This window comes from Epinephelus moara, chromosome 15 (genome assembly GCF_006386435.1).
Source record: "Epinephelus moara isolate mb chromosome 15, YSFRI_EMoa_1.0, whole genome shotgun sequence".
Taxonomy (NCBI): Eukaryota; Metazoa; Chordata; class Actinopteri; order Perciformes; family Serranidae; genus Epinephelus; species Epinephelus moara.
In genome coordinates this window covers 8,240,080-8,261,518 of record NC_065520.1, presented here as the reverse complement: position 1 = coordinate 8,261,518, position 21,439 = coordinate 8,240,080, and the positions used below count along the sequence as shown (strand labels likewise).

Sequence of the window (21,439 nt, the reverse complement as noted above, 5' to 3'; positions counted from 1 at the left end):
CAGATTAATTTCCAGTGATTACACACACACATAACTTAAATAAATGACTGTTTTAACCAGTCCCACAGATGCTTTTAAAGTTATTGCGCACTAGAAGAAGAGTCTCACCTTGAGTGTGTGAAATTCAAGTCTACTGACTAGTTAAAGTGCAGCTCTCCTGCAGTGGCCCCTCAGTCAGTCAGTCTTTTGGCTCCTGAACACTTCCCTGTTCATATCACGCTCCGTCTTTCTCACCATGTTGGACTGCCTTTCACCACTTTGCCACACAAACTAGACGTCCATAATAACCTTATGGGCAATAATTGGAATTGAGGATTTTTTTTCTCCTCTCCCCCCCCTTTATCCCTTTTCACGCATGCGCAGTGTGAAGCGTACTGGTCAGTCTGAGAAGCAGCTGTTCAGGGCTGGTGAAATTCCAACATGGCAGTGGCTGTGGTCAGTGTTTCCTGCGTTAACTTGGGATGGTTTCAGCTCGCACGCAACCCGGCTTAACCTCGGCACCCCGTTCGTCAGCAGCACCCCTCCCCGGGATCGATGCGACCCTAACCCCCCACGTGAGAGGTCGACCTGTCGCTAAAAAAACAGGTAAGAAGGATAGTCTGGGGATCCGCTGCGTCTGCAATTAAACGGAGTGGTCAGAGCAGACAGGCTCTCCGGGCAGCGCGGCTGTAGAGGAGGCGATCACAGCAGCAGTGTGCACGCTTATCTCGGGATCATGCATGTGCAGTTTCTTATTTGACAAGTTTCCCGAATTGCAAACGATACCTGCGCGCGATTTGCCCGTGCGTGTTTTTTTTTCCCCCTTAAATGTGATTTGCAAGGAGCGCACCTGCGCCGCGGTGCAATCGCAAAGGCATGGACACGCAGTCTGCACTATAGGTTGTGTGTTTGTGCGTGTGCGGCACTCACTAAACAGGGGAAATACACAACTTGCATGCACACGGAGGCTCCTCCAGGCTGTGTGAGGCGGCTGCGGCGGTGCGGTTACAACAAGTTGCCCTGTGCAAGCGTGCAGACCGCGGACACAATGTCACCGCTGCGTGTGTTTTTTAAAAGCTTGGACATTTTAGGGCGTTATCACCAGATTTAACTCATCATCATTTCCAAACAATCCCCGAGCTGCACCAGTTGATTTCTCTCCACCTCCCCCTCCTCCCTCCTTCCCTCCCTCCCCACCTCTGCCTGTCATCCCGGGCTCCACTTTCTAATGAGATGCATGTAGGTTAGATGCCTCTCCTATTGAGTTGCTCGCTCCAGTGCTTGAAGGGCCCACCTTTCACACGGCTTGAAATCCGAGCAGTGCCGGACCGCAAAGAAAAAGAAAAAAAAAAAGTGTCTGTCATGTTTTACCTTTTTGGTTGAAGGTGGATTTTTTTCTTCTTCTTCACAAATTAATTCCAATGCTCTCATCTCCTCTTCCTCTCCCTCTTCCTCTCACTGTTCCAGCACGAGATGATCAGCAGCAGCAGCGTCTATGGTAGGTGGATATTTCCATCAACTTATTTTTATTAATGCATCACAGGGTGTGTTTTTATTTATTCCTCTGAATCTGATCACACTGTGTTTACATATTCACACCTTCAGCTTGATTTAAAATTGTGCATTCATTTCTTTTATTTTAGGATAAATCTCCAGAATTGTAGCAGTTTATTTTTCATCTTCATCTTTTGCTCATTTCACACTTTTTCAAACACCTAATATTTAAATGACATGTGGCTCTACTTGGATTTCTTTAGCTGTTAAAATCAGCTCTTAAATATTGTTTTGAACTTTTTTTAACAATCAAACCTGCAGATGAATAACACAGATATGAAGCAACACACACTCACACACACTTCTTTTCTTTCAGATATAAAAAATATCAAAATGTATTAATCATTTAAAGGAACAATGGGTGTGATTGAAGTCACAAGGCCTCAATCACTGCAAAGCCATGATGCATATTTATAAACAGGATTTATTTATTAGCTACACCTCATTTAATATTTCATACTTTATTGCAGTAAAGCTGAATTCACCTGTAATTATCAACACTATGGCGTGAGAGAATTGTGCATCAATACCAGGAGTAAGCAGCGTTAATGACACACAGGGAACTTCCTGCAAATATATACATGCAGAAGATGATTCAAATTTTTATGCATTTTAAAAACTGTTTGTGATGCTGCCGGAAACATGTTACACGTCCATGTGGAACAATGGTATATTGTTGGAAACAGCAAATAGCCATCCCACCCTGTTGCAAGTGAGAAACGGCAGCGGATAGTTTTCTAATGAATAATCACGTTTCGAGACCACAATGTGCTTTCTGTACACAACGCCGGCTCCACTTCCGCGATTGCACATTCTTGGTTTTCGTAGCAGTTATTAGTGAGGACTCAACCTTTCACCTTTGATCTCTCTGCTCTCTCTCTGTCGCACACACACACACACACACTCACAGAGTTATTTACTCCACGTCGTGCTGCTTCCTCCTCTCCTGCTGATGCACTTGTGTGTGCTACACATGCGGCATTTACCACCTTGTAAATGTTTGCATCTCTGTGTTTATAGGTGTGTGTCCATATTGTCAAACCTTAATGAAAATACAGAATAATACAGCTTCTATTTGGAGCCCAGGTTATCTAAAATAACACATTACAGATACACAGGTGTGCACGTTTGCAACTGACACTGTAAATTACATATTTGCTGCAGCTTTGTCATCATAGTTTGATCATAATTAACTGTTTACACTCAGATTTGTGGTTTTACGGGAGCTGCTGTTGCTGTTTTTGTTACAGAATTAACTGGCATTCTAGAGGAACATAAAGGAAGTGATGGGGTGCATGAGTTTTGAAATGTTTGTGTGTGTGTTAAAGCCGAGGAAACCCAGGCGCAGCGGTGCATGTGTCGGTTCTGTGTGTAATGTAAATAATGTAGATACTCAGCGGTTTGTTTATTCCTCTAAGTCTATTTGTTTGCTACAGTCCCCGGCTTAAGATCCGTCCCTCTGCATCCGCTGTCTGCGCGTGTTGCAGTGACAGTAGCAATAATCCCCCTCATTATACACATAACGTATCGCCTCACATCTCCGGCAGCCCCCCGATACAGCTAATAGGGACAGAGAGAGGGGAGATAATAGGAATAGAAGAAAAACTGCTTTACAAACAGGCAGCCCTTTACTCTGCCTTTATTTATCTAAATACTTTTCCCTCAAATGAATAGAGAGAGCCGGTGTGCTGCGAGGGTGGCTCAGCTACTCCCAGTGGGACCGTATAAATAAATTATCCTGACACTTTCTATCAGTCTGTAATGTTTACCATTAAAAGCTGTTTTACCGTCCCGGAGCCACCGGCGTGCGATCTAGCCCGCCCCGTGGGACTTGTGCCAGATGTAAGGCGATGTGGGGAAATATTGTGCTTTTTAGACACACACAGACATTTGTTAGTCTCCTCGGCGTCCGTATCAGTGGATTTCTCCTGTCTGCATGTCCTGACAAAGGGCCTCTTCAAACGAGATCCAGCCAGGGTTGTCATCTTTTAGCAAATATGTTAAGTGTTATCTTTTGTGCTCTCGGCTCGCCGAGCGGAGCTGGACCCCATGGGAGCCCGGCGCATGCAAATAGAACAAATCCCTCTCGGACCTGTCTGTCTGTTTCACTCTCTCCATCTTTCCCTCTCTCTCCGTCTCATCTTTCTCCCCCCCTTCTCTCCTCCACGTTTGCTCGACAGTGCGTCAGCCTGTCTTGTCTCCTTGCTCTCTCATCTATTTCACTCTTTGTCCACTTATTTCCCCTCCTCTCTCCCTCTCTCTCTCTCTCCGTCTCCGTCCCAGAAGACAGTGTTGGGGCTGTGTGTCAGCTAACTGTAGCGAAGGCTGTGTAAGTCTTTGTGTGTTTCCCTGTGTGCTCGCTGACAGCCCCTCCTCGCTGATCTTAAGTTCCTCTCCCAGAGACGGCAGGCAGCTGTCGGTAGCGCCGCTGCCCGAGACACCGTAGATGAGTGGACGCCAATTCCTTAAAATCCTTGACACCATGATCCACTCAGTCCTCCTCCTCTTCCTCTCCCCCTCCTCTCCTCCTTCAGTGTTGGTACACTGGCTGCATTTATTTTCTTTCAAACTGGGGTTTAGGGGTTTTTTTTAGGGTTGTGGGGCATGGTTGCTGTGACTGACAGTTGTCGGTTGGTGGATTTTTTTTTCCTCTGTGTTGCAATTGAACCCTTTTCTCAAACACACACATACACACACACACACTGTGCACCCTCACACACTCCAAATTATATTCATTCTGCCCTCACGTCTTTCTCCCAGTGCTGACTGGTTATTATCCAGTCAGAATCTGATGGGTGTACTTAAGGCGAGGGGGATCCACACAAGACTGACTCAGGGGTGGAATATTACTTACAGTTCACCACTGCGGACCTGCTGTAACCTGCCATGCTTAAGATAATGCAATCACAGTAACGTCTGATGGATGAATTCAGGCCAATGTTCAAGAAATTTTAAATGTGTTTTAAATGATCTCATAGTTTTCAGGTCAAAAAAATGTATGAAAAGACATACATTTGGAAGTTTTTGTGTAAATAACAGCAGCTCCACAGTCAATTCAAGTCCCAGTAACATCTGGGAACCTTTTGATCTAACATCACCAAATTTCCAGACTTTTCCCGCCTCTTATTTTCCACCCTCGGAAGAGACATTCGGCTAAATTCATTTCCATGTTAATTCCGGCATTAAAAGCATTATCTCACTTTCTTTGAACTCCGAATCCCCCAAAATGTTTGAAGTTTCTTTGGTTTATGTAATGCGTCATTTTCATAGGTTTTAATCAAATCAAAGCTGTAGATTTTTTTCTCTCTCTCCCTCCTACCTTCTTTGCAATCCGCTGCCCCCTTTTCTGAATTTTAAGCAGACCCCCGCTCACCTCCCTTTACTCTTTACCAGCAATCTCCACCACCCATGGCCCGGATTCTCTGGCAGATATTAAAACATTCAGCATGTGGAAGCGTTAAATATGCTAAGGACTTATTAAAAAAGGGAAAAAAAAATCTAACTTCCACTTTGGAATATTCCGCACCATTAGACCTCAATAGACATGGCGGCATACAGCTTATCCTTTACATTGTGCCTTCAAATGAGAAGGCGCCGTTTCTAATTAGGTTATTGCCATGGAAGTCTTAAGTTAAATTGTGCATTGATATGCGGAGGAGCTCGCCACTCATTTGGCCCGACGATGGAGGACGCCGACGAGAGCCTTTTTTTTTTTTTTTTCTCCGCAAGGGCCAAAGAAAATGACAGCTAGGAGAGAGGAAGGATCTGACTGTAATCTCTCGCCGCTGCTGCTCTTCTCTCTGGCTCTGGCTGGATGATCTGATTTTGGTAACAGCAAGCCTGGGCTAGATAGTGGCCGTCTGCTTGCCCCCGCCACCCCCCCCNGTGTGTGTGTGTTTGAGCTTGGCAGGCTGCCAGGGGATGGACACAAAGGATGTTGAGTGGCTGGGCGTGTGGCACAGCATCACTGAGCTGCCTGTGGCCTCTGGGAGATGGACACAAACTGGGAGCGAGAGCAAAAACAAGTGCTGTTGCTACATGGCTTCAGATTTTTTCTGCGGCGCCCATTGTGGGGCTGCGACTGGCAATTATAGTCATTATCGATTAGGCTGCCAATTCTGTTTCTGATTAATGGTTTAGTGTGTGTCATGTCAAAAAATAGGGGAAAAATAGCAATAACAGCCCCCTAAAGCCCAAAGCGACGTCTTCACATGTCTCGTTTTGTCTCAACAAAACTCCTAAACCCAAATATTTTCTGCTTATTATCATATATCACATCAAGAAGAGGCAAATCCTCCCATGTGAGAAGCTCCCTATTTTTGCGTGATAAATAACTGTAAGGTTTAATCGATCCCTGAAATAGTCGCTGATTATTTTTGTCTAACTTGTATGTACATTACGAGGTTGTGCCTTGAATTACAGCCTACGGATTTAATTGTATTATTGATTAATCGGCAGACAATTGATAATTTTCCACCCTAGAGTCCAAGGTGATGTCTTTAAATATCTTGTTTTGTTTAATCACCTGTCCAAAACCCAAATTTAGATAGAGCTAAGTTAATCATATACAGCAGAGAAAAGAAAAACCCAAATATATTCTGTTTGTGATCAAATTATCCCATTTGAGAAGCTGGAACCTGAGAAATTTTCACCATTTTCGCTTGATGAATAACAGCAAGGATTAATTGATCACTGAAATAGTTGCTGATTATTTTGCTGTCCTTTGACTCATCGTTTCAGCTCTAGTAAAGTGCAAGTGGAGCTTTGAATTAGAGGCACAACTAAGGGTTTAATTCTATTATCAATAAATCCGTGGACAGTCGATAACTGTGCATCCCAGTTTCCCAGAATCTTGTGTTGTCTAACCACCTGTCCAAACCTGAAGTTTAGACAGAGCTGAGTTAACAACCACAAAAAAGCAGCTCATCTTTATGTAAGCGAAGCTGGCACCAGATAATTTTTTGTATTTGTGCTTGAAAAACGTCATAAAAATGACTTAAAATCTGTTTGTGTACGCGGGCCTGCTTTGGAGGGATGGTGTTTGCATGCTTACCTGTAATCATGTGTGTGCACACTTGTACTGTGTGTGTGCGCACGGGCCAAGTTTCCCCACTGGAAGCAGGCGAGAGCATTAGGATGTTGCTTGTACGACTCCGTTGGCAGGATGGACACATGTGGTAGATAGCTAATGATAGCATGCAGCGTATAATGAGATCCTACTCTCCGTCTGTCTCCCCTACCTGGCATCATGCATTAACCATACAAGAGGAAGAGGAGGCACGCATGGTATTGACTTTTGAGTGGGTGTCTGCTTGTCCGTTGTTGGTTTTGTTTAGCACTCAGAGGTCAGCATGGCTGCAAGCGCCGCACATTTATAACAAGTTTTTTTTTTTTGTTTTATTTCCATGGCAGGGGCTCTTTTTTTTTTTTTTTTTGCAAGGCGAGATTCTCTCCTCATCTGCACCTCTTGAGCTCTGTTAAATGGTTGTAAATTGATTTTGGAAGTGTTGCGACGTATACGCTTAACAAGCCAAATGGGTTCAGTTTGCGGGTTAGTTTGTGTGTTCAGAAGATTATTCTATTAATGTATTCCACACACTCATAATCCACAGTATGTTGTGTGAAGGAGGGAGGCGTTGGCAGTGGTCCATCTTCTTGCCCAGTAACATATATTTATCCTCTTCACTACACAATCCTCTAGGCTGCTCAAATCCCCCAGGGGGTCCCAATGACATGCTTACTAATGTGTGCTTTGGAAACGGAGTGCTATTGTATCCCCTAAATCTCACAAAGCACTGTATGATTTGCCCATTGTCGTTAAATCGCTTTGCTTGTGCCAAGTACTTGCATCTCACAGAGGCTTAATGCTTTGAGGGTTTCAGGGACAGCTTCGAGTTCCTCTTTTGTTGATTTCGGGGAAAAGTGCCAAGACTGCTGCGCTGAATATTGTTTTGAGTATGGAGGAGGGAGGGGAAGAAGGGCCATTGCCAAGCGACTCCATTGAGCCCCGTGAATGGGCCATTCATATTTAGGAGAATCACCCAGATGCCATATTGTTGGCTCAACAACGCTAAATATTCTCCAACAAGGATGGGATTGTAACAGGTTTTTGAATTGTGCGAGTGTGGAAAAGGACGTTGGGAAATTGGGGAAAAAACAGTTCAGCCTTCAGTCACTCTGAAAAAGGGCGGACAGAGGAGACCAGTGTGACATGATAGTGTTCCTACTCTGCTGTTTTAATTATGTTGGTTTTCATGCAAGGATAGAAGCATTCGTCAAAATGGTCTGCACAGTGTGTGCATTTTTCTTTTTTCCTCATGCAAGCGTCTCTGCATTGCTCTGCACATTACAGTCTTGAAAGTGAAGTTAATTTTGCCACTCAAAGGAAGTTAAATCTTGCTAATATACAGCTTTTTTTAAACAAATTTTAAACTGTTCTTTTCTCTTGGAATCACCAGAGACTTCACAATACGATGTGATCACAATGCGTAGGCCACAATAGAATATTACTGCGATTATAAATGTCAAATATGCGATACATTTTGATTTATTACCTTTTTTCAATGGCAAATTAAGGAAAACACATCTGTTTTTCTGTCCCTTCATCTCATTTCAGTCATTTTTATCCAGAAAAATGTTTCTAGTGGACTGAAAAAGCCACTGATTTTAGTTTAATTTATATTTGCAACATGAATAATTTCCATAATAAAATATCGATACTTGGCGTCCCTGTTTCGATACAATACTGTCAAGCAAAATATCGTGATACTGTGCTGTATTGATTTTTTCCCATCCCTACATATATGTGCTTACAAATTCATCATAGTGTGACATTAACTCTTTGTTAAAAGTCTATAAACTGCTTATGAATGCTAAATAGGAGGAGTTAAAGTGGAGTATAGACTAATATTTGATGTATTTCTTTAAACAACCAGCCGCAACAGTTTCAAATTTGTATTTTAAGCCTGTACCACTAATTTTGAATTTGAATGATTTTAAAATGTGATAAAAATGACTTTTAGAGATACTCATGCTAAATTAAGTAGTAACTTTAGAAGGGTACAGTCTAAAGTGCAAATAGAAAAAGGTTGAAAATATCACTTTCACCCTGAGCAGTTTGTGAAGCTCGTCATTGCCATTAGCCGGGCATGCTGGGTGCTATTACGTCCTCAGGACAGCAGGAACTGGTGGGATTGGATCCCAGACCAGGGTTGGACAGCATGTGGCTGCTGAGGTGCACACACGGAGCTCTCCCAAGGTCCGGCCCCGCTAAACAACCTTGAAACTGGCGCTGTAAGCAGCAGTCAAAGGGTCTGAGACAGGACTTTGCAAAATGTCATTGTGGTCTTTTATGTCATGCATGCACTGAGTATTAATCACGGCTGGATCTGCGCCTGAGAGGCTGATCAAATTTATTGTTTGGCTGCACGGGACAGTAATGGGTGTTTAATTACTCAATAAAAGCCCTTTTATAGATTCCCAGGCCTCCTGTGTGTTGAGCAAATGGTATTGATCCGTCTCCGGGCTGCAACATGATAGCCTGTGAAGGAGAATTAGAGCCGTTAGCCTGCTAGCGCTTTCTCATTCATTAGCTGCATTAGCCAGAGGGGTGGTTAAGACGTAGCATCATTGTTAATACCAAAGTCTCAAAGGTTTTTGTGTCTGCCTTGTGTTGTAAAGCTCCGCACACCTCATTTACACAAATATGGATTAGATGAGCAATGAATAACATTGACCGGTGCTGGAAAGTGTTTCAATAACAATCTCCAGGAGAGTCGTTTTTCTTTTAAACATTTCCCTCTAACCACAGTATAATCTACGGGGCCTTCGCTGAGCTGTGAGCTGTATTAGTCGGGCTACCATCTAGACCGCATGTTTAATCCCACCTCTTCCCCACCTTCTAATCTGTAATCTGACGGCTCCTCCTCCTCATCCTCCTCAGAGGCCTAATTCTGGATCTCCGTCCTCCTGCTCACACTGCAGTCTGGAGAACAACTCTCCAAAGGAGGGAAAGGCTGAATGATAATGACAGCGAGCCTTACTGTGCCTCCCTATGGTTCCCCGTGCAGGCGTACATGTTTGGTGTTCATGTCCAAGCCGCTGTATTTTTTTCTTTCTCTCTCTCTCTTTTTTTGCCTAACTGCATCTGCCGTGCGTCCATTGTTCTTTTATGTTCAGAGCATATTGCTGCTTCTGTGAACCAGCCCCACTTCTCTTGATGCACGGCAAAACCACTGCAATATCTCCCTTGATGTTTCTATATCAAATGAATGTGGCCTATTACAGACGTGGTGGAGTCAGTTGGGTGGCTTTGTGGACGAAAAAGGGCCTGCGAGGGACCATAAAAGAGACATTGTCCAATATGGACCGTACAGTTCCTTTGTAGATAAATGGATTTTCATGCTTATCAAGTGGGACACTGACATGAGTGAAAACTGTGGAGAATGTGGAATTATTCTCACTCCTCGGCCGTACACATGGACAACTGTAGTTTCAAGTGTGTGTGGTCTTTATTGTCCTGCAGCAAGGTTTTTTATTTGGGTGTAACATTCAATTTGGAACAATGTGCACTGTTAATGCCACAAACTGTATCCCTCTTCGAAAATGTTACTCATGAAATGCCCCAGTCCACATTTTAACATCCTGAATATATACTGTATGTACATATTGTTAGTGTTGGGCGACTTTATGTCTCTCAAACATCAAATTAATCTGAACTGAGGACACAAATTTAGCTTTTAGCTGCATTTTTTTTCTTACTTAATCAAATATGCCTGAAACTGATATAAATGATATTAATAGGTAATACTTTTCCATTACCGTATACAGTAAATTTAAAATAATGGAACTGAGTGCAAACAGAAACTTATTTTGTCAGTTTTAAGCACAACTTATTTGGCTTCTAGGACTTAACAGTTAACTGTTTTTAGACATATACATATATTCAAAATTCCAATTTGATCTGCAAATTTATCATCATTATCAAGTTGAAGTCAGCAGCCGGTGATTTCCCCAGCTGTATGGATGTCTTTTGTAAATATACTCAGCTAACCCGATACATTGATCTTGATTTATATATGGATTCAGTGATAAACGATCCAGTATCATTGAAGCAAATTGAAAGCATCGATAAATGAAGTCATCTTTAAGATACGCCTTTATTTTGAAATTCCTATGCTATGTTTGTGTCACCATTTCCATCCAAGCACACCTCCTTCCTAAACATTCAGATGTAGATAGCAGCGTAGTGCCGGGCAGACAATGGTAAGCAGCCAAGAAAAAGACAATGAGGATATTCTCTGATATCGTCTCATATCGATCACAGGCTCCTGATGTAAAGTGAATCAAAATCGTATCGTGGCAGACTTTGTGATATCAGCAAATATCATATCATTGTCCAGACATTTGAGACAGTATCATCATGATGAAACTTATGATTTGAACCGCTACTAACTAATAACATAAATATAGTTCTGAGGAAGTGTTTTTCGCCAGCAATCATTGTAGCCATTGCTTCAAGGTTAATTTCAGACCTTTAGCTAGCAGGTAGGTCAGCAGTTGTTGAGTGTAGATCATGAGATCATGGATGTATAAAGAGAAGTGGATACAGCGTTGAAGGCAGGGCCTCGTTCGTTCCTCTGAAAGTTGTTTAGTGGCGCATGAACCCCAAAGAATTCGACTTCCTGGGTACAAAATTACCTGGATTTTCCACATTGTTGGGGCCATAGGACAAGGCCAGTGGAGAGTTTTGCCATCTGAGTGGTCAGCTGCTGGTGTAGCCCTCCACTAACTTGAATTGGGATTAAATATTTTAATTATGTGGCTTTTCTTGACTTTCAGTGTTGACGGTAGTATCGATAGTCCGATATCAAAACATTTTCAGATGTAACCTACAAGAAGTTTGTCATGTTTGCCAGAACTTAAATATAACGCCACTTTTTCCATTTTATGTCATTATCAATTTGAAGTATTTTTCAAGGTATTGCATTAGTTTATCTCATTCTGTTAAATCGGTAATCACAATTTAAGTCAGAAAATGAATTCAACTGAAATTGTTCAGCCCTATGAGTTTCTCCACAACCCAGATCTTTAGCCAAGTTTGTCCATTTTCCTTTAGGGGTGGGCTAAATATCAATATTATGTTGATAAAGTGACATGAGACTATTTTCCTATATTTTGGATATTGTAATATCATGAGTGTTGTCTTTTCCTGGTTTTAAAGGCTCATTGCAGTAAAGTGATGTCATTTTCTTAACTTGTTCTTGCTGTTCTATTATTTGTCTTAACCCATTCAGTCATTATATCCACGTTACTGATGATTATTTATCAAAAATCTCACTGCGTGAATATTTTGTGAAAGCCTCAATAATCTACAGTATCATGGCAATATTGATATCAAGGTATGTGGTCAAAAATATCATGATATTTGATTTTATCAAGATTACACAGCACCATTTTTAACATTTGGGTCACAGAATCGTGTAACATTACAACTCCACTGAAAGCCGCATCACTACCCAAACCCTTAGAGGAGCATATATCATTGAAAATATTCAATAAATGAGGCCTTCAGGCCACAATATGCAAGGTGAGAAGGAATCCCACGGACACAAACCGGCCCCCTTGTTTCATGTTCTAATCCTAGGGACACGTGTACATATATGCAAGCATGCCCACACAGACACGCATTAAACCCCGTTCACATTCCACTGCCTGTGGGGTGCGAATGAGAAGCGATGTCTACTCGATGCGGAGCCAGTGATCTAGGTAATCTGCCTGTGCTGTGGGACAGGTCTATTGGTCCACAAATCAATTGGCTTCATGTCCGTGCCATTAGGCTAACATGGCGCTGCTGAGGCGCTGAGAGCGGTAAACAGACTGTTTAATTCCCCTGGACACTGGCCAGGTGGACACTCCTCCTCCTGCTGCTTCCTCCTGATCCCTCCGTTTTATTTTTTTCTTCCTCCCCTCATTCTATCGTCCTCTTACATTGACTCCACTTCAGTCAATGCGGTTATTCTCACAGGACGAGTGCTTACAGGAATATTGCTTGGAGGGATTGTGTGTGTGTATGTGTGTGTAAAGAGATTTTGGCCAATGAACCCTTGCTGTGCTCTGTCCTCCAGTACTGTGTCTATACTGAGTAAGTGATCCCTTGGGATGCAGTACACACATCAGCATCCCTCCCAATCTCTCCCTCTATTTCTCTGTCTGTGTCTCTCTCCCTCTTTCTCTCTCTGTATGTGTTTGTTTCAGTCTTTGTTTCTCTCAGTGTATCTCTTTCCCATTCTGTCTCTGTCTTCCCCCCCCCCTCTTTTCTTTCTATCTCCAGACAGAGGCAGCAAACAAGTGCAGTAATATGAGGGGGCTGCATCAGAAACAAACACACACACTCATGATTAGAAAAATGCAGATTTATGCCCGGGCTGCAAGAAGTTTATCACTTCCTCTTTTGCACAGCTACACCAAATAAAACAACACCTTCGTCCTCTCGTTCTGCCGAGCTTTTGGTTTCCCTATATGGACGCGACTAATGACTTAGCTTGTATAACGTCAGCAATTTAATTTATCCACTTCACCGCTGCGCCGCGCGTCCTGTTTTGTGCGAGTCTTTGTGCTACAGTATGGTAATTGAGCCAGCGTGTCTTGACAGATGAGTGTTGTTGGCAGTATCACTGTTGTGTGTCTCATTTCCTGCACGCTGTTGCCGATTGACTGATAAGATAAGAGGCCCGTAGCCACGACTGAGAGCTTCGGCGCAGCTAACAACCTGATGAACAGCGGCGCTAAAGCCGTGATCCGTGGTGAAGCGGTGTTTGCTCGGGCACTCGCAGGGAAATGTGGGCCCAACGTGGGGTCATGTGTACAGAACGAACACAGAATCAATCTTAAATGTACATAAGCAGCGCTGTTTGAAGTTGTGCTGGACAGCAAACCATTAGAAATGACACAGTATTGAAATCCTTGTTGTGGTTTCAGATTTGCCCGTAGGGCCAGAACGTTTTCCTGTTGCTAGGAGACGCTGAAACCCTCTGACACATCTGGTCAGCTGTTAGTACAAGTTGTTGACAAGGGTTGGAGCAGCATATTGTTTACAAAATGAAACCATCTATAGACCAGCGTTAGTTTTTAGTCATGCAGGTGCTGGAGGGCGGCTGTCTGAGTGCATGTCTTCAGAAACAGGCAGGCTTGGAGTTTGGAGTGTAAAAAGAAAAAGTCAAACACAGAAGGGTTCATTTCGCAGGAAATTATGGTCTCATGACAACTTTCCAAAAATGACAGTATCATGGCGCTGTGCTGTTGGCCCTTCATTCCTCGGCCTTGACTCACATCCCTCTTGGGACCTCAGTGGTGGAATGACATTCCCCCTTCCAACAGGACAGCAGAGTCACTCCTTATCTTATGTCACAGCTCATCTCTTCAATAAATACTGCTCGTCCTTTTCTCACCACTGAATCGCACCCTTTTCACTGTTCTCCCACCTCTCTACCTGATCATACTCCAGGAGATGTTTATCTCTCTGGCTCTTATACTTCTGTGCAGCACTTCTCTATCAATCACACCCATTTTCATCTTGATTTATGTGATGAGAATCTGATGTTCGTACAGGGAAGCGTCAGAAATATCTGCACAGTCCTGTCCCCGGATCATCATTTGTCTTTTGGAGATACAGTACTGTGCTTTTTGTCCACATGACAAACAAGTAGAGATCCTGTGTTTGCCTCGGGGTTGGAGCTGCACCCCACAGTAATAAAGCTATAATTATTTATTTAGTTAGGGTTTCTAACTGCGGCTGCTGTGAGAAACATTGCACCGAAAATATGTGAAAGTACATTAAGTTGCCAACACACACACATCCACACTATCAAGTCTTTCTCACTCCAGATGAGGCAGAACTGTAGGGAAAATGCAGAAAAGTGAATAGAGACATATCTCTTTTTCTCCACAGTGTCTGTGACTTTGAATAGGGATGCTAAAGAATACTCTCCTGGAAGGACGTGATGGTCACTGCTGATAATATTTATAAAGGGTGCTGTAGTACTACACTTGCACCAATCATACAAAAATCTTGTCAGTTTTAACACAAATCTGGGGAAGAACTGGAAGTAAATAAGTCACTATTACTGCGGTGGCGTCTCCCAGTACAGTACACACATATAGAAATGCAAGCTGTCGATGCAACGTTACTTCTGACAAGTGGTTTAACAAGTGTTAGCTGGTGACTGGTTGTGGTTACTCTTGTACTGATGGCAGCTGTTGAAAACACGAACAGAACAAGTAGGTGTCCTCGTAAAAGCCTTCAATTTTACTTTAATCAATTTTAAACACATACCCATCTGTGTTTATTGTCTACGCCAATCATAAGTTACTACAAGCTGACATGGACTCATTTGGCTGAAAGTCACCAGTTGACACGTTCACACTGGCAGCCCTATCTGTACTTGGAGTGATTTTTTTTTTAAACTATGGAAAACTTAACTGTTATTTGGTGGACAGCCCATAATGTTGATATTTCATGCCAAAGTTTGTCATCAGTTAGTAGAGTTAATCCAGAAAATTTACAACCTTTCCTACTTCAGCAGGCATCTGCAGACACTGAGTCAGTGGCGGAACACATAAAGCAGTCAATTTCAACACTGACTGAGAAATCAAGAAGAACTGACAATTCTGTCACCAGTATTGTAGCGTAAGCATTTGGATGAACTGAATTGGACAAAAACTTCACTTTGGTGAAATGACGTCCGCTGGTTGCCTGGTCTCAGTGCTGATATCTGAGGATGTTAAACCAATCAAAAGACGGAAGTTTAAAATGCTGCTCATTAGAGCTGAAATGACGAGTCGATTGCTGGATTAGTTCACTGACAGAAAATGAATCAGTTACTATTTGAGTCGTTACCTCAAATAGTAACTGAGGAAAAATGCCAAAAATTCTCAGCTTTCAGTCAACCTGGTGTGGATATTAGCTGTTATTTTGTGTCATATGACAGTTAATTAAGTATCATTCAGTTATGGGTTGTTTTGCTTTTTTTTTTTTTTTTTTTTTACTATTTTCTGACCTTTTATTGACTGAACAATTAATAAAAAATGATAGGCATTCTTAGCTACTTTCTAAACACAGGCACTGTTAAAATAAACACATGAATAGGCCACTTACTCTCCAGATCAACATTGTATAAAAACACAATGCTACCATAACTGAAATCAGTTCAATCTTGTGTTGAACTAAACTCATAAAATAGATAATTTATTTTACATAATGTAAATATTTTGGTGGCGAATAACAAAAAATGAAGGCTCGATCAAAAACTCTTAAGTTTGAACAAATTAAAACTAACATGTAACTTGTCTTAATTAAATTAAAAGCACCCCATGTAGCCCAATGCTAAGCTAATGTTACTGTAATGCAGTTAAGACTTAAACAGTGAGCAAACAGCATTATACACAAATGTATCCATCCATGTTGCCAAATCCAAAATGCTTCCCCACATTAATACTCAGATAATTTGGTCTCATGATAGGTTTGGCTCTATCTTGTGTCAGCTAAGAGCAACCCATCACTCCATAAACAAACGCCAATGCTCTAAAGTCCTGTATCGCCGTAAATATACACTCCCTGCAGTTAGTTTGAGTTTCCCAGCGGGGTTAAAGTCAGCTGTCCCAAGTGTTTCTGCTGCCCGTTCCTGGCATTTCCCAGCGGCATTTGAGCCACCGTTCCCAGGTGCTTTTACAGAGCCTTTGTGACTTTTTCCAGCTACGTTTGAGTCACTGAAAGCAGGTGTGTCACACTGAACCATCTCTGCTTTTCCAGTGACGTTTGTGCCGTCAAACCTGAGTTTTTTTAAGCTAAAATATGATCTTATCCAAACCATAACCAAACCAAAACCAAACCACACATTCACCACAGCCTTGTTGACAAATGTAACATATCTGTGGTTTACAGAAACCTACAATGCGAACATTTCTTTGGGTGATTGGGTTGTATAACCGCAGTAAGTGTGCATTTTCAGAGAAAAAGTATTTTGGAGCACTGGGCGTTTGCTTTGGGGATCACGGGCTGTTGGAGAAATATGTTTTTGGTCCAGTGGGACATTTTTGAAACTAACAGGGCTTCGGAATTTTGAGCCGTCTGAACAATAGGCCGTTCCCTAAGGCACGGCCTGTTGTGCCTATACACAAAGATTTTTTTAACTTAAACACATGATTACATAACAGCAGATCCAAACAGAGACAGATGTTTTGTTTACAGTTTCAGTTTCAGTATGTGGGCCTCCTGTCAGATGTAAATTTGTTTGTAACGATGAATATTGAATAAAAGTGAGAGCCCAGTTAGTAAGCTTCAGAAATGTTTTCAACAGAAGAGGTGGCGATGGTGTTTTATTTATAACACACACATTATTATAGACATTCTGCCCATATATGCAGCAGGCAGCAGAGTACAGAGCTTTGTTTACTTTATAAGTAAATACTGCATGTTTTTTTTTATTACCTATTCGAGCACAGCTGATAGAATCTTCCAGCGGCGGTTGTCATTTTAGCCTGTGAAATCAGCCGTCGGCGGCTAAACCAAGACGCCTGTGTTCGCTGTACAGAGCTTACAACCGTGTTCATCGCCTGTGAATGTGATTACAGCTATTGATCGATAGACAATGACACGATGCTGGTGGATGTCACCTGAGGAGAGAGCGTGCACATGAGTGAGATGGCGTGCATGTGTGTGGGTGAGTGAGAAAAACAGAAAGGAAATGTGTGTCCATATGTTGGTGTGTGTTGGTCCATATGCTGGCGTCCGCGCATGTACATCCATACTGTACGCCTGGCTGTGTTGTGCGCGTACGTGCATGCATGTTCAACCCAGATCCAGTGTGGTAATGTGAGATCAGACGTAGCCTGTTAGCCGGAGCCTTACATCTGCTGTCAGCCACTCGCTCTAACTCTGTTAAGGACGTTATTGATTGCTCATTATTACCCCGTTCCCTGAAAGATGAGCGTCCCCTATGATCACATTAAATCTCTCCTCTGTCCAATTCTCCTGAGATGCCTTCTGCTCATCGGTGCCCATCAAATTTCTCCTCCGAGATCTGATATCAAGCAGCCTGACGTTTTTTATTGCCTCTGGTTCTCTTTGCGTCGTGTTTGATTTACTCCAAATAACTGTCTCCTCCTTTTTAGTTTTTTTTCCTCTCCTTTTTTTTTTTTTTGAACAGACGCAGTTTAGCTAATTGATGTCTTTAGTCTGTGTAATGGAAATCAGCAAACACGGATGAGCAACATTTGAAATTATGATTTGTTTTCTTTTTATTAGCGCAAAGAGATGCTTCAGATTTTCATGTTAACTTTGTGATCCGTGTTTATTGACTTGATAGCAAACAAGAGGAGCTGACAAGAGAGTCATAATATGTACTTTATTTGTCAGTGTGGGGCTATTTTAGCTCTGTTCCACTTTATTTAAAAAGCACCTCATTGTGATTGGTTTGTCTTCAAACTAACATGTCAAACTCACAGTCTAATTGAAAAAAATACAAATTTGCTTTTAGAATTTGCTTACAAATTCAAACGCCTCCCCGAGCCTCCCCTGTAAAGTTGCGTGCCCTTTCTCTTGCCTCACGTTGTCATTTTCGCTGACGATAAGCAGTTGTTGAAGGTGTCACGCGTCCGCCAGCCCCTGTAAAGTTTGGAACTGTTGAAATCCAGCCCTCAGTGAGAGGCCATCTCATCGGCCCCCGCCGTCCCCATGAATAATGCAGAGCTATCGACTGTGTCAGTTGAGCGCGAGGAGACGCGGCGGCAGCCAGCTTGATATTCAGCTGCTGAAGCTGACTGGATGCCCTCACTTTGAGACAAACTGCTGGCAGACTGCTCTGACTTGAACAGACAGGACCTGAATCTGCTCATATGAGATGAACGCCATTGTGTTCTTGCTCAAGTGTCCCTGGGAAGTTTCTGCCAGAGTGGGTTGAGGAGCAGATATGAGTGGGGGAAGACAAATGTGTGTGTTCACAAATCTTTATACACACGTTCACAAATATTTGTGTTGTATACCACGCCACATCCTCAGCTGTGCCGTCTGTAAATGTGTGCTTATACCACTCTTTGTAAAGTGTGTGTACGTGCGTCCTCCAGCCGGCAGCCTGCAGAGAGCTCTAGTGAGAATCTCCTGCCCCCTCGACACGACCAGTTCAGTCTCAATGCCACCGATCGATGGGCGTATTGATCCGCTGTTTGACTGTTTAGACAACCTGTGTGAATTCCAGCATAATGCGAGCCACAGTGGATTTAAAGACGAGCGCAGGCTCCATGTGCACGCGCCGCTGTCATACCTGAGCGCTTGTTCCTCCTAACACCTCGGAGCTGCAGATACACAGCACACGTGAGCTCAGATGGAGAATAAGCAGCTGTAGGACGAGCCTGACAGCCTGTTGAGGTGTCCTGATGACTCAGTGTGGGCTGGAGCTCGTAGCAGCTATCGCTACAGTTTGAATCCAACTGCATGACCTTAAGCGACACGTCCTCTATTCCCCTCTCACCTATCCTGTCAGTCACCACCACAGCCTGTATATTCTGCTGCCACACAGAGCCAAAGGTGTGGCATTAATATAAATGACACCAAAGTTTGTTCCCATCTCATTGTTAGCACAGATTATTGTGTAATTAAATTACTTTTTTATACACATAAAACTATGACCTTTAACCTCTCCTCCTGATTATATTCAGTGTGGATGTGATCGTTTGATCGTGAGGGACTTCTTCACATTTTCCCTATTTTTTCGGGACAGTGAGATTGCGTGAGTTGGCAGATCTTACCAGAATCTATAGGAAGTGTGCAGGATTTGACACTTCAAACATGCACCGTGAAGGATCCTGCGAGTTCACAGGCTGGGGGTAGAGGTTATCCCAGCCAGGGCCTCCTCAGTAATCCACACACACACACCGCGGGCATGCACGCACACACGCACACACACCTTCGCACGTGCGCCACTCACGGCGGGCGTTAATCTCCACCAACTGCTGTTGAACTCTAATCTTGCTTGCTTGCCAAGTGTTTCGTGCACTGCAAAAATCCATCTCAACATAAAATCATGCTTTTATTTATTAGCCCTGGTGATGACATGACGGTTTAAAAATTTATTTTCTTATTTTCCTCTCTTATCTTCTCCGTTTTTTAGCACAATTCTTGACTTACTTTGAGGTAAAAACACGATTTTAAGACTGTTTAAAATCTGGAGAGTTGTCATCTTGTTAAAACAGACAGTTTTTGCAGTGTAGTTAGTATTTGGCACCGATTTGCCCTGCTGTTGTCAGAAGTAGCAAACTATGGAGCTGTGGTCCAGTCTACTGTCTGACTGAGTGCACCCCCCTCCCTCCCCCTCTCCAAACCACCCACCCACACACACACACACACACTGAGACACACACACAGCCCAGTGCAGACAGACATAAATGCATCCACAGATGGTGACACTCTGGCAGTCACTCCTGGGCTGTCTGTCTACGTGCCAGCGATGATAACACACACACACACACACAGACATATGCACACTCATACACACAGCCTGGCGGCAACAAACACGGTGATGCATCATTGAGCATCGGCTGGTTTTTCTCTAACTGCTGAGGGGAAATCAGTGTGGTGTTAAGTAACCATTCATGTGGAGCCGAGACCACACACAAACAAACATCGCACCTACACTTCTTAAAATACATTTACCTCGGCAGAAAAATATAATATGATTGAATAACATGAAAGTTCTCTCGCAGACACGACTTGTATCTGGATATTATTGAAGCTTTTCCACAAGTGGGATCATTGATATGTTAATACACTCCAGTATCACTATTTAATTCCCGTGACAAATATCTCTTGTGCGCTTTCAAACTCTTACTTGGATTGTGATATATTCATTTGTTGATGCATTGTTAATGTTTCCACTCTGGACCGGAGTATGCTGTGTAGGTAATCGCCCACTCTGGGGCTGCGGCGCCGCTGTTTGTGATGTGGATCTTCCTGAGGATTGTATTTGAATAATGAGGGAGGCTGGAGCGTTCTCTTGTGGAGAGTGTCTCGGAGCTGCTGCAGTAAATGACCTCTGAATAGTTGTTTTGGATTAGCCATCAAAGTCTTCTCTCGAAGTGGCCAATAGATAGGTACTTCCAGAAATGAGTCACTTGAAAATGATCATTGCCGCCGTTGCCGTATAAGATAATGGATAACCATTACACTCCATTTTCCCCAGCTCCTCACCCACACAACGCCTGCTCTTGAAATATGATGCATCCACTGTGCTTAGTGAGCACTTAATGTCCAAAAGCACCGTGTTTGTTGAGATTTACAACTGCGCCGGCAGGAGGGGGGTAGAAGAAAGAGTGCGTCGTCGGCGTATAATGTTGTTCACTCAATAATTATCTCATTTTATTTACGAAGACAGACAGCTTTAGACGAGGTTAGAGGCTTCCTCTCTATTATCTCCACCTGCCACCCCTCTACTGCAGCCCCCCTCCCCTCCCCGCCTGGCCCTAAATGACGTCCTTCATGTCGAGGACTTTCCAAAGTTTCCATCGAGGAGGAAGGGGCGAGAGCGTCCTCAACACTGCTTGTATGGAAAGAGTGGGGGGGTAAAAAAGTTACACCACAGCTTTCTTGCATTGGGAGCCAGATCGATGTCATTTCTAAAAGGATTAGGCCTCCTCTCAGAAATCTATTTTAATTACTGAACACACAGGTAAACAAAGTGGTGGTGGTTCACAGGTATGGATCCAGGCGTCAGAGAAGTATTGATAGTATGTGGCCCATGTTAACCTCGGGGGCACTCTGAGAGACCCCGCACCTCAGGTAGAAGCACATCAGCAGCGGCCTCGGAGCTGTTTGGAGGGAATGTAGATGTAGAGCTGCTCCTGCTGTCACCTGACA

At 43.1% G+C, this 21,439-nt stretch overlaps 1 protein-coding gene across 2 annotated transcripts in view; it reads left to right on the top strand.

Moving 5' to 3' along the window:
- The first annotated feature begins 402 nt into the window (after positions 1-402).
- Positions 403-21,439, top strand: part of LOC126402019 (fidgetin-like) — a 36,054-nt gene continuing 15,017 nt past the window's right edge. The window contains exons 1-2 of one of the 2 annotated variants that reach the window (XM_050063659.1): positions 403-585; positions 1,447-1,477. In XM_050063659.1, the coding sequence (XP_049919616.1) occupies positions 1,453-1,477 (25 nt within the window). In that variant the 5' untranslated portion in view covers positions 403-585; positions 1,447-1,452. Of the gene's footprint in view, positions 783-1,446; positions 1,478-21,439 lie in introns of both variants that reach the window. The other variant, XM_050063658.1, reaches the window with a different exon arrangement.